Source organism: Salmo salar, chromosome ssa15 (assembly GCF_905237065.1).
Source record: "Salmo salar chromosome ssa15, Ssal_v3.1, whole genome shotgun sequence".
NCBI classification, from domain to species: Eukaryota; Metazoa; Chordata; class Actinopteri; order Salmoniformes; family Salmonidae; genus Salmo; species Salmo salar.
Genome location: NC_059456.1, coordinates 77,973,972 through 77,990,450, shown reverse-complemented (window position 1 = coordinate 77,990,450; position 16,479 = coordinate 77,973,972). Strand labels below are relative to the sequence as shown.

General features: G+C 44.9%; 1 protein-coding gene across 2 annotated transcripts in view; it reads right to left on the bottom strand.

The window, feature by feature from the left end:
- Positions 1–16,479, bottom strand: part of LOC106572068 (plexin A3) — a 128,565-nt gene that overhangs the window by 37,082 nt on the left and 75,004 nt on the right. For both annotated transcript variants that reach the window (XM_014145855.2, XM_014145856.2), the window contains exons 9-10: positions 15,525–15,639; positions 480–680 (exon numbers count right to left, since the gene is read on the bottom strand). In XM_014145855.2, the coding sequence (XP_014001330.2) occupies positions 480–680; positions 15,525–15,639 (316 nt within the window). The remainder of the gene's footprint in view (positions 1–479; positions 681–15,524; positions 15,640–16,479) is intronic.

The following is a 16,479-nucleotide window of genomic DNA, read 5'->3' as shown; positions in this document are numbered from 1 at the left end:
AGAGAGAGAGAGAGAGAGAGAGAGAGAGAGAGAGAGAGAGAGAGAGAGAGAGAGAGAGAGAGGGGGATAGAGAAGATACTCTCAATGTCAGCTCTTTGACATGCCACATTTTTCACTGGGATTGAGAAAACAAGTTTAATGCTCTGAATTGATGTCTTTGCTGATTTTGCGGATAACGTTTTTTTTGTGATCAGTGACTCAATGGAAAGTCACCTTGATTTTTGTGCCTATTATTTCCATGAGACAGAGAGGAAGAGAGGGAGAGGAGATGCATACTCTTTCTTTATACAAGCATTAGTAAAGGACCTGTGGAAAACTAGTTCAAAAGACCGTTAGTTTTTACACTGGACCAAGAATTCAAATTCAACAACAATTCACATAATCTTTTACAGTAAATACTGTATAAATAACAACATTCTGCAGGCCTGGAAATAAGGCTGTCAGTGCGGGTAAGTCATAATTATAGGCCATGTACTCACTGAGGTGTTCTGGCACTGGATACATGAGCTGTTGAAGCGCACAGCTGGGATGCGTTGCATCTTGCCCTGGATGTTGAACACACACTCATAGTTCTTCTGTCCAGACTGAGGCTGAGGGAGGTTCCGGGCTCGCAGCGTGATTGGACGAATGATCCCTGCAGGTACCAGGATGTCACTGGTGGGCAGGATCTGGGGACAGCCCTGAAAATCAACAAACAAAGTTACAAATGAACACAGCTCATTTTCTTTGTAAACTCATCAGAATACGGGATGCCAGAACTGAATAATAAACATAATCATTCATTAAAACTTGGTCTCCATAGCTAAAGAAAATATATTGATTACAGTTTATTGAGTGGAGAACAGCAGTGAGTTATGTCCATTAGCAGCTCTACTTTCCCAACAGAGCAGAGGTACAGACAACCAGATGTGAAAGATCTGCACAGAGGCCATTAAAAGTGGAATAGTTTGAAACCAAAGCAAACGGAGGTTAAAATCCCTATTACACAGCTGTTGGATCCATCTCTGATTTTATGAGCCACAAATCATACTGATGAAGCGGGAAATTAATATCTTCCTTAGTCCTGCATGTCTGCATGTGCTAGTGAGGTGAGCACAGCTCCAGAGCCCAGTTAGGGTCCAGGCATTTATCAAAGGGATTACTAGTGACATTGCGGGAAAGAACACATAAAGGACCTCGGAAGTCACAGGAAAGTCACTATTGATGCAATGATTACAATCCGAGAAAATTGCTGATGTGCCCATCCCCACCCGAGATGCCACGGCAGGCTAATGTCCCTTCAGACCCCCTGTGTATTAAAGGATCTTTAGAAATAATCTGTTATCCATTTAGCGCTGAACAATAATCAAGGAGGCTGTAAAAGCAATTTGCCAGACTGGAGGTGATAAATCAGAGGCCTTGTCTGGGCAGGTGGAGGCGGCAAGCGACGAGGAAGGCGGTGGGGCGGAGGGGAGGGAGAGAAGCCTCTGTCTGCAGGACAGATACACCGAGCACCAGCCAACACCATGGTAACAATGATGTAACTCCACAGCTCACACAGCCATAAATCTTGCGTCTGGCAAGCGATTTGTAAAGGTTTGTATATTGGTGCATCAATATATCTCATTTTCATATTCTGTGGACGAAGAGAAAGATTTACTTCCTGCAGGGAGGTGGTGGTGGTGGTGGCGGGCACAGGTGGTGGTGTTTGCAGGGTTCTGCCTGCAATATGAATCCGATTTATCAGCAGTGCCATTGAATAACCTCCATCTCCATAGTGAGGACAGAAGGCTTCAGACTGGAGATGGTTAGCCTTTTGGAAATGACGAATGGCTCAGATCGCTTCTCAACGCTGCTTTGTCAATTGGCAAATTGACGTTCAATACACCAAATAGATCCACTGATATCATATATGCCACATTGAGTCATCAGGGACCTAGCCTCAACACCTGGTTTGCCAGAAAATGCTAAATCATGTCCAGTATGACAAATGTATACATCAAAAGTAATGTGAGTGAAAACATTTCTGAATAGCAAAACTTTCCCTGGTAACAGCCAAATACATTTGACCACATTTGTCAATTTTGACTGGTTTCAAGAGAGTTCTGCCATGGTGAAAAATGAGATGAGACTAGCAACATCCTAGCAACCAGGCGATGGTGTACAGTAGCACATCTCTGATGGCCTAAGAGCTACTATCTTTGTAGAGAGCTCTATACAATGGCTGACATATACAGTAGGTACAGTGGATCTGGTTACTTAGAGCCTGCTTATTGGATTTCATGGCTACCTACATCAGAGTAAAAGTAGCATCACAAAGATACTTTGAGAGGTTGGCACAACAGAAACATATGATTGATTTGACAGAGTAGTACAGCCACAGCAGTGACATATTTTAGGCGAGGACTCATGATGGAACTTAATGTTTTATTTTTTTTAATTATATGAGTGGACACATTATAAAACCCAAAACTACTATTACATTGCTTTGGAAGTACTTATTTCTGCTACTTTTATCAGAAAAGCGAGAGTGTGTTTAATCCAAAATGTATCATTCTATTGGCCATTCAAAATAAACGTAAGTCGCTACACAGTGTTCTCTGTATCTGCAACACTGTCATGTATAAGGTGATTTCTACTGGTTTACCTCAGTGGAGTTTGAATGTTTATGAATTCCTCTTGTCTGTGTTTCAGTGGAATTGAATATAAGCGTAACCCCAAGACGCCACCACTATTTCTCCTTCATTCCCGTCTACTAAATTGCATTAACAAGCTTTAATCGGCTGCATATTAGGGTTGAAGCAAGCACAGGATAAGTGGTTTGTTTATCAGAAACGTTTGTGTGACATTCTAAAAAGCCCAGGGCAGGTAAGTGAGGTTTGTCATGATGAATTGGGACTCTTTTCATAGGCTGACTGGAAGACAAAGAAGGGGAGACCCATCCTCCTCAGTGAATTTCATACAAATAAAATAGTGTGTCATGGGCGTCGTAAGGATTGGACCAAGGCGCAGCGGGTAAAGTGCTCATCTTCTTAATTTATTTAAAGAACACTCAAAACAAAATAAACAAACGACGATAACAGTTCCATAAGGCTCCCAGGCTATACAGAAAACAACCACCCACAAAACACAAGAGAAAACAACCCCAACTAAATATGGCCTCCAATTAGAGACAACGACAACCAAAACTTAAAGGGAGGGTGGCTACCGTCAACGACGGTCCCTGTGCTACACCCCCCCTTCCCAATCCTCCCACCACGGAGGTGACTCTGGCTCTGGGCGTAGCTCCCGTTCAGAAAACTCTGGACTGTGCGGCATCGCTGGAGACTCAGGGCTGAGGGGCGTCGCTGGAGACTCAGGGCTGAGGGGCGTCGCTGGAGACTCAGGGCTGAGGGGCGTCGCTGGAGACTCAGGGCTGAGGGGCGTCGCTGGAGGCTCAGGGCTGAGGGGCGTCGCTGGAGGCTCAGGGCTGAGGGGCGTCGCTGGAGGCTCAGGGCTGAGGGGCGTCGCTGGAGGCTCAGGGCTGAGGGGCGTCGCTGGAGGCTCACGGCTGAGGGGCGTCGCTGGAGGCTCAGGGCTGAGGGGCGTCGCTGGAGGCTCAGGGCTGAGGGGCGTCGCTGGAGGCTCAGGGCTGAGGGGCGTCGCTGGAGGCTCAGGGCTGAGGGGCGTCGCTGGAGGCTCAGGGCTGAGGAGCGTCGCTGGAGGCTCAGGGCTGAGGAGCGTCGCTGGAGGCTCAGGGCTGAGGAGCGTCGCTGGAGGCTCAGGGCTGTGGAGCGTCGCTGAAGGCTCAGGGCTGAGGAGCGTCGCTGGAGGCCTGATGCGTGGGACTGGCATAGGAGGCGCCAGACTAGTAACACGCACCTCAGGGCTCGTGCAGGGAGCAGGAACAGGACGTACTGGACTGGACAGGCGCACTGGAGGTCTGATGCGTGGGGCTGGCTTTGGAGGCGCCAGACTAGTAACACGCACCTCAGGGCTAGTGCGGAGAGCAGGAACAGGACGTACTGGACTGGGCAGGCGCACAAGAGGCCTGATGCGTGGGGCTGGCTTTGGAGGCGCCAGCCTAGTAACATGCACCTCAGGGCTAGTGCGAGGAGCAGGAACAAGCACAGGGTACACTGGGTCTTGGAGACGTACTGGAGGTCTGGAGCGCACGGCCTGCACAACCCATCCTGGCTGGATAGTCACTGTAGCCCGGCACAGGGCGAACTGGGCTGTGCTGGGGAATGAGGGCTGCCGTGCATAGATCAGGCGCAAGGTAAACTGGACCGAGGAGACGCACTGGAGACCAGATCCGTTGTACCGGCACACTTCTTCCTGGCTGCCGGCCAACTCTCGCCCGGCAATGCTGCGGAGCCCTTATTGGCCGTTTCGGACTGTGCGTGCGTATGGGCGACACCGTGCGCATTTCTGAGTAACAAGGTGCTTGCTTGATCCGTTGCTCTCCATAATAAGCACGGGGAGTTGGCTCAGGTCTCCACTCTGACAAGTCCCCGTGTGCCCCCCCCCCCCCAATTTTTTTGGGGGATGCCTCTCGGCCTCATGTTGCTCCCTTACTTTCCTCTCCCCGAAACGTCGTTCTGCCCTTGCTGCCTCCACTTCTTCCCATGGACGGCGATTCAATCCCTTCTGGACCTCCTCCCATGTCCAGGATCCCTTGCCGTCCAATATTTGCTCCCATGTCCATTCTTGCTGCTCCTTCTTCCGCTGCTTGGTCCTCTTTTGGTGGGTGGTTCTGTCATGGGCGTCGTAAGGATTGGACCAAGGCGCAGCGGGTAAAGGGCTCATCTTCTTAATTTATTTAAAGAACACTCAAAACAAAATAAACAAACGACGATAACAGTTCCATAAGGCTCCCAGGCTATACAGAAAACAACCACCCACAAAACACAAGAGAAAACAACCCCAACTAAATATGGCCTCCAATTAGAGACAACGACAACCAGCTGCCTCTAATTGAAGGTCATTGCCAAAAACCCAACATAGAAATAGAAAACTAGATAAACACATAGAAATAGATAACATAGAACATAAACCAAAAACACTGAAACACACAAAACAAACACCCCCTGCCACACCCTGACCAAACTACAATGACAAATAACCCCTTTTACTGGTCAGGATGTGACATAGTGAAACATTAAAAAAGTTATCCTTTTTAGATAAAACTATACTGAATATATTCACATCACCAAATAATTGATTAGAACACACTGTTTTGCAATGAAGGTCTACAGTTGCCTCAACAGCACTCTGTTGGGTAGCAGGTTTCCGTCCTCTGGTTACAGCTCATGGTTCTCGCCCCCTTCCATATACTTACACAGTAATTATGACAACTTCGGGGGGCGTCCTCCAACCTATCAGAGCTCTTGCAGCATGAACTGACATGTTGTCCATCCAATCAAAGGATCAGAGAATGAATCTAGTACTGAAAGCATAAGCTACAGCTAGCTAGCACTGCGGTGCACAAACTGTGGTGGGTAGTTTACTCAAAGAGAGAGAAAGACAATAGTTGAACAGTTTTAAACAAATAAAAGTATTTAAAAATGAAAGAGAAGCAAGAGAGAGAGAAAGAGAGAGAGCTAGCTACAGTGGCAAGAAAAAGTATGTGAACCCTTTGGAATTACCTGGATTTCTGCATAAATTGGTCATCAAATGTGATATGATCTTCATCTGTCACAACAATAGACAAACATAGTGTGCTTAAACTAATAGCACACAAATTATAGAATTTTTCTTGTCTATATTGAATTAGGGATGCACGATAAATCGGTTAACATATCGGAATCGGCCGATATTAGCTAAAAATGCCAACAATGGTATCGGCCCGATGTCTAGTTTGCCCGATGTACAAAACCGATGTCAAAGCTGACGTGCATACCTATATAACGTAGGTACATGACTTAATGACGGCACGTAAAATTTTGCACAACACGTGCAACACAGCCCACAATGTCTGCTGTGTGGATCGAGCAGTCAACAAGTCGAGCAGTCATTTTAAAGAGTAAGAACATTTCAGCGAGACAACTCAAAGGCGAAATCCATTAAAGCCAAGATAATGGAATTCATTGCCCTTGACAATCAACCGTTCTCTGTCGTGGGTGATGTTGGATTTCGCCGACTGGTCGAGCAACGGTACACACTACCAAATGCACAATTTTTCAGATGTTGCTCTACCGGAGTTACACAGTAATAGCGCCACTGCTATTAGCTTCACGACATACATACTATAGAACGCCGTTTGGGTCTTTCCGTGTCAAAAAAGATACAGTAGCACTGTCAAAGCTGTAGAAAAAAGTCTGAAAACAAGCAAACAGGGGCCATGAACGATGTATTTACAATACCGCGTTGGTAATAAAGCATAATTTTTTCAACCGCAACTTCTGGGGTAGCTAGCTTTAGCTTGGCACCTAGCTAGCACCAATACAACCAGCCGGAAAACAATGACCTGTAGAAACTGCAGTCATTTTCATTATTCTTAGCAATGATTTAGGAATCCTTGTGAGTAAGTATTAGCTAGGTTGCCACTTATGTCATACTTTGATTTTGAAGGCTAACCGCAAAGTTCACTATTGTGGCTAATTCTTATTGTGGCTAGCTTCACATAGATGGGTCCGACCACCATTAATCAAATAAAAACTGTCTTATAAATTAGGGTTATTTTAGATGATGACACCTAGCTTCTGAAACAGATTATGTCATTTTGCTATGTTTTTGCGGAAGAACAGTGTTTGCATCCATGAGCTAGCTAGCATTTTTTATGAACATCAATGTAGGTGAGCGAAGCAACTTTACCAGCATCATTGCATACGTATTGATGAATCGTTGTGACATATGAAATACGAGTGATAGTGTAATCAATGTGTAATAATTACGTAAAAAATTTATGGATGCGTTAAATTATTATGTGACGTGCAGTCATATTCAGATCCTGATTGGTCAACAAGTTTATCTGACACGTCAAATAGTGTTATTTGACATGTATCTTTTTTGACACGCAAAGACCCAAACGGTGTTCCATAGAAATCCTGGTTGAGAATGAAACGACTGAACAAATGAACAACAAAACAGCACAGGAAGTAATTGAAAGAAATAGGTTTTGATGATGTTTTACTGGTAATGGGGACATACGTAAATGCCAACAAAATACCTTTTTGGTCAGTGTGGTGTGTGTGTAACCTTTATTTAACTAGGCAATTAAGAGTTAAGAGCAAATTGTTATTTACAATGATGGTCCGGATGACGCTGGGCCAATTGTGGGCAGCCCTATGGGACTCCCAATCACGGCCGGATGTGATACAGCCTGGATTCGAACCAGGGACTGTAGGTAGTGATGCCTCTTGCACTGAGATGCAGTGTCTTAGACCGCTGGGTCCATGTGTGTGTGTTAACTATTTAACTGTACTAGTATGCTTAAAAGGCCGCTAAAATGTTTAAATATCGGTTATCGGTATCGTTTTTTTTGGCAAGGAAAATATTGGATATCGGTATAGGCCAAAAATGTCATATCGGTGCATCCCTATATTGAATACATCATTTAAACATTCACAGTGTAGGTTGGAAAAAGAACCCCTAGCTAATTGGAGTCAGAAGTCAGCTAACCTGGCGTCCAATCAATGAGACGAGATTGGAGATGTTGGTTAGAGCTGCCTTGCCCTATAAAAAACACTCACAAAATTTGACTGTGCTATTCACAAGAAGCATTTCCTGATGTGAACCATGCCTTGAACAAAAGAGATCTCAGAAGACCTAAGATTAAGAATTGTTGACAAAAGTATCTCTAAAAGCCTTGATGTTCATCAGTCCACGGTAAGGCAAATTGTCTATAAATGGAGAAAGTTCAGCACTGTTGCTACTCTTCCTAGGAGTGGCCATCCTGCAAAGATGACTGCAAGAGCACAGTGCAAAATGCTCAATGAGGTTAAGAAGAAGCCTAGAGTGTCAGCTAAAGACTTACAGAAATCTTTGGAACATGCTAACATCTCTGTTGACAAGTCTACGATACATAAAACACTAAAAAAGAATGACATTAATGGGAGGACACCACAGAAGAAGCCACTGCTGTCCAACAAAAACATTGCTGCACGTCTGAAGTTTGAAAAATTGCACCTGGATGTTCCACAGCGCTACTGGCAAAATATTCTGTGGACAGATGAAACTACAGTTGAGTTGTTTGGAAGGAACACACAACACTATGTGTGGAGAAAAAAAAGGCACAGCACACCAACAACAAAACCTCATCCCAACTGTAAAGTATGGTGGAGGGAGCATCATGATTTGGGGCTGCTTTGCTGCCTCAGGGCCTGGACAGCTCGCTAACATCAACGGAAAAATTAACTCCCAAGTTTATCAAGACATTTTGCAGGAGAATGTTAGGTAATATGTCCGCCAATTCAAGCTCAACAGAAGTTGGGTGATGCAACAGGACAATGACCCAAAACACAGAAGTAAATCAACAACAGAATGGCTTCAACAGAAGAAAATATGCCTTCTGGAATGGCCCAGTCAGTCCTAACCTCAACCCAATTGAGATACTGTGGCATGACCTCAAGAGAGCAGTTCACACCAGACATCCCAAGAATATTGCTGAACTGAAACAGCTTTGTAAAAAGGAATGGTCCAAAATTCCTCCTGAGTGTTATGCAGGTCTGATCCGCAACTACAGAAAACGTTTGGTTGAGGTTATTGCTGCCAAAGGAGGGTCAACCAGTTATTACATCCAAGGGTTCACATACTTTTTGCATCCTGCACTGTGAATATTTACACAGTGTGTTCAATTAAGACATGAAAACGTATAATTGTTTGTGTGTTATTAGTTTATGCAAACTGTGTTTGTCTATTGTTATGACCTAGTTGAAGATCAGATCAAATTTTATGACCAATTTATGCAGAAATCCAGATATTTCCAAAGGGTTCACATACTTTTTCTTGCCACTGTTTATTTTGTTGCGAATGCAGCTAGCTAGTTTAGCCTACTCAAACACCCAGCTCAAACAGAGAGGGATGCTATGTTAGCTAGCTGGCTATGGCTATCCAACACTGGAACTCTTCCAAGTCAAGGTAAGCTTTTGGTTCTATAAATGTATTGCCACTGGGACCAGCCGATGTAACTGCTAAACTTCTTGCTGACTGTACACTGTACTCCATGATTGTAGCGGGTTTACTAACAAGTTAATTCTAATAGCTATGTTGACTATGGCGTTAGCTAATATGGTGACAACGATGTAAGCTGTGTGTAGCGGTTAGCGGATATGATATGAAAGTTTGGCTTGGAAAGTTTTTTTACCTGGTCAGTGACAGCTGATGTGTTTTGCACTGAAGTCCACAAGCGAAGTGAAAACGTGAGAGGAGGAGAGTATGTAGATGCGAGAAGGAATTATACAAGCAAAAATATCATACGTGTATGTATCGTATGTGATTCATTCTGCCGATTGTGTTGAAAATCGTTTCTTAAACGCAAGTAAACGGATTGAAACGGGGATAAGCATACCTGAATTTGAAAAACTTGTTTGTAACTGTTGGACTAATGATTACACCCCAGATCAGCTAGATGTAGGCAAGAGTGTACAAGGCGGTATAGACTCTGTCACTGTCTGTCACCTTGATTACTTTAATTTCCCTCTCGACCTTGAACGTTGTAAACGTTCAATCATAGGCTTGGTTGTAGCAACCTCATGATGGGTAAAGGGAAAACTTGAGTCTCATGTAGTAGCTTAAACCTATCAATGTTACATTGAGCTGGGTGAATGGAATATGAATGACAGTCATCCAATATGCTGTAATAGCTATGCTCATAACAAAAGATTTGTCCTCCCTCATCTTAAACCTCACGACTGCCACTGCTGGCTATGCTATAAGACATGTAATACATGTGAGGCTAATGCAATAAGCCATGTAATAGAGGAGCAGTCCCTCCTCGGTGGTAGGCCTACGGTACAGTAACAGTATAGTCTCTGAGGCAGCTGTATATTCTCCCCCAGCAGGGCCGTTCCCTAATGCTGATTAGCACCCCATTAAGAAAGCCCAGGCAGTTTACAGCCTGTTGACAGTGTTTCCATTAACCTTATTGTGTATGTCCCAGTTATCACACAGCTAAGCACTTTTCTCTGTTGAAACATTAAAAGCCAGAGACGGTAGTGAGGTATTATTTTTCACTCGCTTTCTCTCTCTCTCTCTCTCTCTCTCTCTCTCTCTCTCGCTCGCTCACTCTCTGAAAGCAGTGACTAGCAAAAAGGGGCTGTTGCTGCTTACATATACGTGTATTTCTCCTTCACCATTGCTTAGCCACTGTTCTTTCCCTTTTCTATTTCTCCTCTCTTAATCCCATTTACAGTCTCCATTCGCTGTAATCCTTGAAATGGGCTCCCTACGCGTGGTAGAAAAAACACAACCCTCCAAATCATCTGAGAGCTGCTCCAATTAAACGCTAGCTACACGGCATGCTCCTCATTCTTCCTAATCAAACTCAAACTAGTAGCTTCTAAACTCAACCTGGGAAATATATGGATTGAACACTGTCAGTTTGCTATTCTGGACTTCAGCATCTTCTACAATTTATGGATAGATTTATTTTAAATTTTTATTACTAATAGAAAAGCAACCATCTTTAAAAAAAAACAACAAAAAAAACGAACTGTTATGATATCATAGCTGACATGGAAATAACCCATGATGACAGAGAAGGATTCAAGCCACTTTGTGCCACAAAGACCGGTAGACTGAGGCAATAGAAAGTTCTCACATATAGGCTGTTACCAATAACAAAGCATGCAGGGAACCAATCTGATCTTGATGTTTTACTTGCAATGTGTTTTGTAGCTTATCTCTCTTGTTTGGCATGAGAAGAGAAGACAGGGAGGGGGGGGGGGTTCTTATGCTTCTCCTCAGTGGGTTGTACAGTGGCCTCTGGTTACACAGTGAGTAATGGGCCAACTTGATTTCTGTGGCCGTGGAGGGGGCTCGGTAATGGGCTGCTGGTGACAGATGCACACAGTGTCACTTCCTGTCTTGCTGAGGCACTGAACTTCTTTTGCCGTCCCCACCGCTGAGTGCCAGGACCACTGCCATGCTTCCTGCCGGGCTAATGGCTCCTCGGTCACTCATCCCACAATTAATTACTGGGCCATCACTCGTTAATAAAGGACCGTCCCACTGAGACACAGCACCGAGGGGAACAGAGGTTTGTTTTCGAGAGCCCAGCAGAGCGCTGTTTGATCTCAGGGGCCCTCTGGGAAAGGCCAATATGAAAATGTGTCTTTGAGCTCTCACTAAATATTAGGAGTCCCAGTGAGAAGCTCCCCCTGAGCTGGCGAGGAGCTCCCTTTAAGGTTAAAGATCTGCATGGTGTAATTAACTTTAGTGTAATGATTAATGTGGGGGGAAATGTGGGACGGAGCAGGCAGCACAGTATCTATCTGCCAGCCTGTCTGTTGGGCTCTGTGGCTGGCTGGTGGGGCCAGAAGATTTTCTTCAGATGGAAAATCGATTCCTACTCTGATACTCTCAACTGAGGAGCCGAGGCTGAGAATAAAAGAGCATCCTTGGCCGTGAACAACTCTGCTATCTCTCGGTTTAACCAACCAATTAACGTAGTAAATAAGGAACCTTTCTCATCAAGCCTGTTTCCAAACTCTGTATGCAAGATTTGGACTCTACCCTTACATTTGCAGCACAGCAACTTTTTAAACCCATATCAGGTTTCAGTCATTCAAAACATTCCCCTCTCAGAAACCAAACCGTTTACGGCTGTTGGTCCCCACAGGGATGACTTTTCCCACCCTAATGAACCTGGTGAAGGACCAGTAATGAGCTATATATCTCATGTCAATAGTAGTCATTATCACATCACTGAATACACCAACTAATGACGCTACCTAATCTAAATGACAACACATGACTAAGAGCAAGAACATTTAAAATGTGCCTATAGACACATACAGAATGAAACTTTTATTCAGGGGGGGGGAAGGGGTTTGTTTTTTATTTCTAATTTCCTGTGAGCCATGCATCCTTGTGGAGGACAGTGTGTTTGGACGGAGCTCAGTTCTGATCCAGTCCTATCTCTCTCTGCACACTCCTGGAATGAAGTAAGCCACTGTGCTGTGGATTATACAGTAGGATCTGGCGGGCTGGCGTGTCCTTGGAGAGACATGGGGGAGAAACCTGTTCATAACAGAGTAGCACATCTCCTCCCACCAGCCCATAGCCCTCTCTCTTTCTGTTTGTCTGTTTGGAGTGCCCCCGCTGTTTCTCTGAAGCACCTCTCCAACCCAAGGCCAACAAAGCCCTGGTAGCACACTGCACACTGGAGAACAGGGCTGCAGATGAGACACGCTCCACTGACACAATCACACACATACACGCATATGCAACCAGAGAGATAGACACACTAGAGGGCTGCATTCCTGCGGGACCCGCATGTCCCGACAAAGATCACTGCTTCATGGTCTGTATTTTTTGACCTGCGGTTGGGAGCGGGCGGTCAAACAGACAGCGTTGGGATAAAAACATTTGTGTTGTCCCGCAAATTATTTGGAAACGGTTGTCTTTCTGCTTTGTGTATGCGCTAGACTAGGCCAGGGATGGGCAACTCCAGTCCTCTGGATCTGATTGGTGTCACACTTTTGCCCCAGCCCCAGCTAACACACCTGACTCCAATAATCAACTAATCATGATCTTCATTTTAGAGTGTGATTAGTTTAATCAGCTGTGTTTGCTAGGGATGGGGGAAACATGTGACACCACTCTGGCCCCCTGAGGACTGGAGTTACCCATCCCTGGCATACCTACTGTATTAAAAACACATCATTGTCGCATTATTCACACACTCAGAATTCGCTGCTTCAAGTTCAGTAGCCTCCCTCTCCTCTCCTAGTTGGGCGTGCAAGATCAAGTGTGCCTACTATATGTGTAGTCTACAGGTTCAGTAGCCATACGTGGTGCGCGTGTGGTCTCAATTCAATAGAGTAGGCTATAGCCTACGCATGGACGGAGAAGAACGGGGCAGTTAGCTATCCAAGGAAATGTACTTCACAAATATGATTAGCCTCTAGTTTACTATATTGTCTAGAAATAAATATTGGTCAACCATATTTGTCTCCGTCTGAAAATCGTCCCTCCCCTAAAAGGTAGCCTATAAAACGTAGCTCAAGAGAAAGTGCAAGTCTCTCCAACTCTTCTCTCTTGAAACTATGTCTAGCCTATTGGCTGATATTGCTCAGTAATACAGATAGCCTATATAATGGGCCATGTGAGAATCTCTGGTAATTAAAACATTTCTTTGGTTATTTATGCACATTTTGATATTGCCAATAGGCTGCCCAATTGCTGCGACCATGGCTGGCAAGTGAGCTGCGTCACATTCACCTAAAATAACATTGGATATATAACGTGGGAAATAACGTGGGACTGCGGTTGGTTCCGGAACCAGTTCTTGCGGTAGCGAGTGGGAGTCAGACAGAAAGTCAGCGGGTGTGGGCAGGTGTGGTATGAAAAGCCGCGGGTGGGAGCGGGTTGAATAAATCAGTCCCACACAGACCTCTAACACACACACATATGCACACAGAGACAGACACAGACACAGACACGCACACAGATCCACACACTAACAATCTAAAACCTTAAAACCTGAACAACTGACATTGACCACTGGACAGAAATACCATCAGTTGAATAATAGACCACTGAGCTAAGTACAAAAAACGCACTCTGGCAGCCGGCCTACGTCAAAATAGATTTTTCCCCTCTGCTTTACTTTACAGCAAATGACAGTGAACTTGTTTAATCACAACATACCAGTCCAAGCCTACTTCTAAAATCCTCTTATGATATGTGTGCTCGTTTGTGAATCACCCTCTCTTTCTCTGTGGGTGTGGAGGAAGAGGAGACAATACTGACCTGCTTCTCCACCATATTCCCCCTCCAGTATCAACAGTGCATGAGTCACTCTTTTTCGCTGAGTAATTCCTTTTTTTTTTCGAGGGAGATAAGGAGATTGTCAATCGTGGTGCTGGGGGCAAGGAGGCTGGGGGAGGCAGTAACGGGCGGGCTGGCACATCCCTGCCGCCCTGCTGCTGGCTGCCTCTGTCTGATAAGCCTAGATAAGGCATCGCTTTGATGTTCAGTTAAGTGTCAAATTAAAATGTGCCAAAAGCCGAAGGGAGCGTGTTTCCACCCCCCTGTTACAAAGAGACGCTGCTCCTCTTTTCTCTTAACTTCTCTCCCCTACCCCCAGTCACCCCTAATCCTTATTCTGAACAGAGATGGCTCTTCTTGTAAAGTAAGGTGGTTGTTAATTAGGGGATGTATTCTTATATGATGCTTGTATTAGTCTCCAACGTCCGTCAAATTACTGTTTCATCTTCTGTCTCCAATTCATTACGATTCATCCATTATGATTCTCCTGCTAAGAATATAAAATAATGATGGCAATTTGCTTTATTCTGTTTGTTTCAACGTTCATTGCTAATCTATCAACTTTTTGTGTTATCAATCATGTTTGAACAAGCTGGTAGAATCTTCTGTGAGAAGACAACAACAGCAGATTGAGGCCTGTCTGCAACCCAGTCATATAAAGGGTGTTAAGGTTCTGTATGGCATCTCTTGCTGAAAAACAACCACTGCAATAAAGCTACAGTCTGAGCCTCTCAATACCCTCCTTATATACTGCTGCCCTGGGATTCTCAGCTGGTCTGTGGCCCAGTCAAGTGTGTAATCAATGTGTTCTGAGACACTGAGAAAGAGAGCGAGGGGGTAAGGATTGATGCAAAGCCATTATGAGATCCAGCCTTTTTTTTTGCCGCAATTACTCTGGTGTCACTCTGTCACAGTCAACCATAATTTGGCCTAGTTTGATGGTTTGACACTCTCAGGGGCATTGGGGGAATGAGCAGAGGCATATAAACGATGTAGGTTTTTATATATAACATCAAATAAACACACATTGTACCGGATATTATGACGTACAATGGAAATAAAAAATGTATTGTTATACCACATCATAGCACATTAGTTTAATGTTAACCAAGAAGCTAGTGACCTTTTTGGTCAGTTCGCTAGTCAGCTCATGCTCTTCTTACCTGCAATTGTTTTGGGGGGAATACTACAACCCATCTTAAAGTGCCTGCATGTAAACGAAGGAAATTACATTTGCTTTGAAAAGATGGGCGAACAAAACTTCTATGGTTCAATATGACAAAGAATGCCAAGTTTACGACTGAATGGGACCACTCCAACAAGTTAGTTCCCAAACAGTGCCGACAATGTGTCCCGGTCGTAGTGAATGCTCCGATTGTGTGGATCACACACACAACATTGGGACCAGTGTGTTAGACTATGGGGTCAGCCAGACCTAGGTTCACAGGACCATGACCAGGTTGGATTCTCCACGGGCTGTAAAGGGCCACAGCACTGAGGTCATATGAATAATAAAAGCAGACAGGCAGCTCCATGGACAGCCTTCCTGTCACCCCGGGGGCCTCATCCTGTGTTCAGTCTGCTGTAAGATGCCATTCATTAGTGTCTGTTTGGGCAGTATAGTCTCTTACCTCCACGCTGCTGACGCGTCCCTCCTGGAAGGAGCACTCAGCCAGGTTGTTGGTGCAGATGTGGCGGTATTTACACCAGTTGCAGGGGAAGGGGCTGCTCACACAGGAGGTGCACCTGGGGAGAGAAGGGAGAGGGGGTGAACTCAACAGCCTGACTTTGACTAAAGAGATCTACTGTCTGTGTGGATGAGAAGGGCTGCCTACAGATCTCCTGGTCAATATGTCATCACCCACTCTGGTAAGCCTGCAGGGCCAATGGGCTAGGCTAGCATCATATTCTAGCTGCCTTTCAATTAGAAATTAGAAATGAATTACAGCCTGAAAAGCGGTTTCATCTGCAATCAAAATTATGATTCCAATTAAATAATGCATCTAAGGACTATGAAATACCTGTGGACCACTGACAGTCCCACCATCAACGATAGGCAACACAGGTAAACGTCAGTCTCTCAACGCATTGTAGGAGGACAGAATAAAATCTCAAGTGGTTTCCTTCCATGCTCGTTCCACTCTTACTCTGAGCCTTTCTGCGTTCCCCTCCGCCCCTCCTCCGCACTGAAGCCTATTGCATTCTGAGCACAAAAAGGTCTGCATGAGGAGAGGAACATCCACTTTGTCCCATACTAATCATAGCCTTCCTCTGGAGGCACGGCTCAAATCCCCTTTGGAGGGTACTCAGCAGTCTGCTCACACTGACTCCTTAGCTACACTGCACTGTATAATCTCCAGGCTGACTGCTGCCTCCCTGTCAGTGTGGGGGATATCGGAAATCATTTTGCAGGCAAGCCACATTTCATATACACCTGGAAATAATACCAAAACATTTTCAATACGGCGGACTGGCTACTTGTCGACCATGTTAATATAGCATTTGAGTCAGTGTATTCATAGAGATTTACAATGCCTGCTCCACACATATAGTATACCTCGACAGCCCTGACTCTTGTAAAGGGAA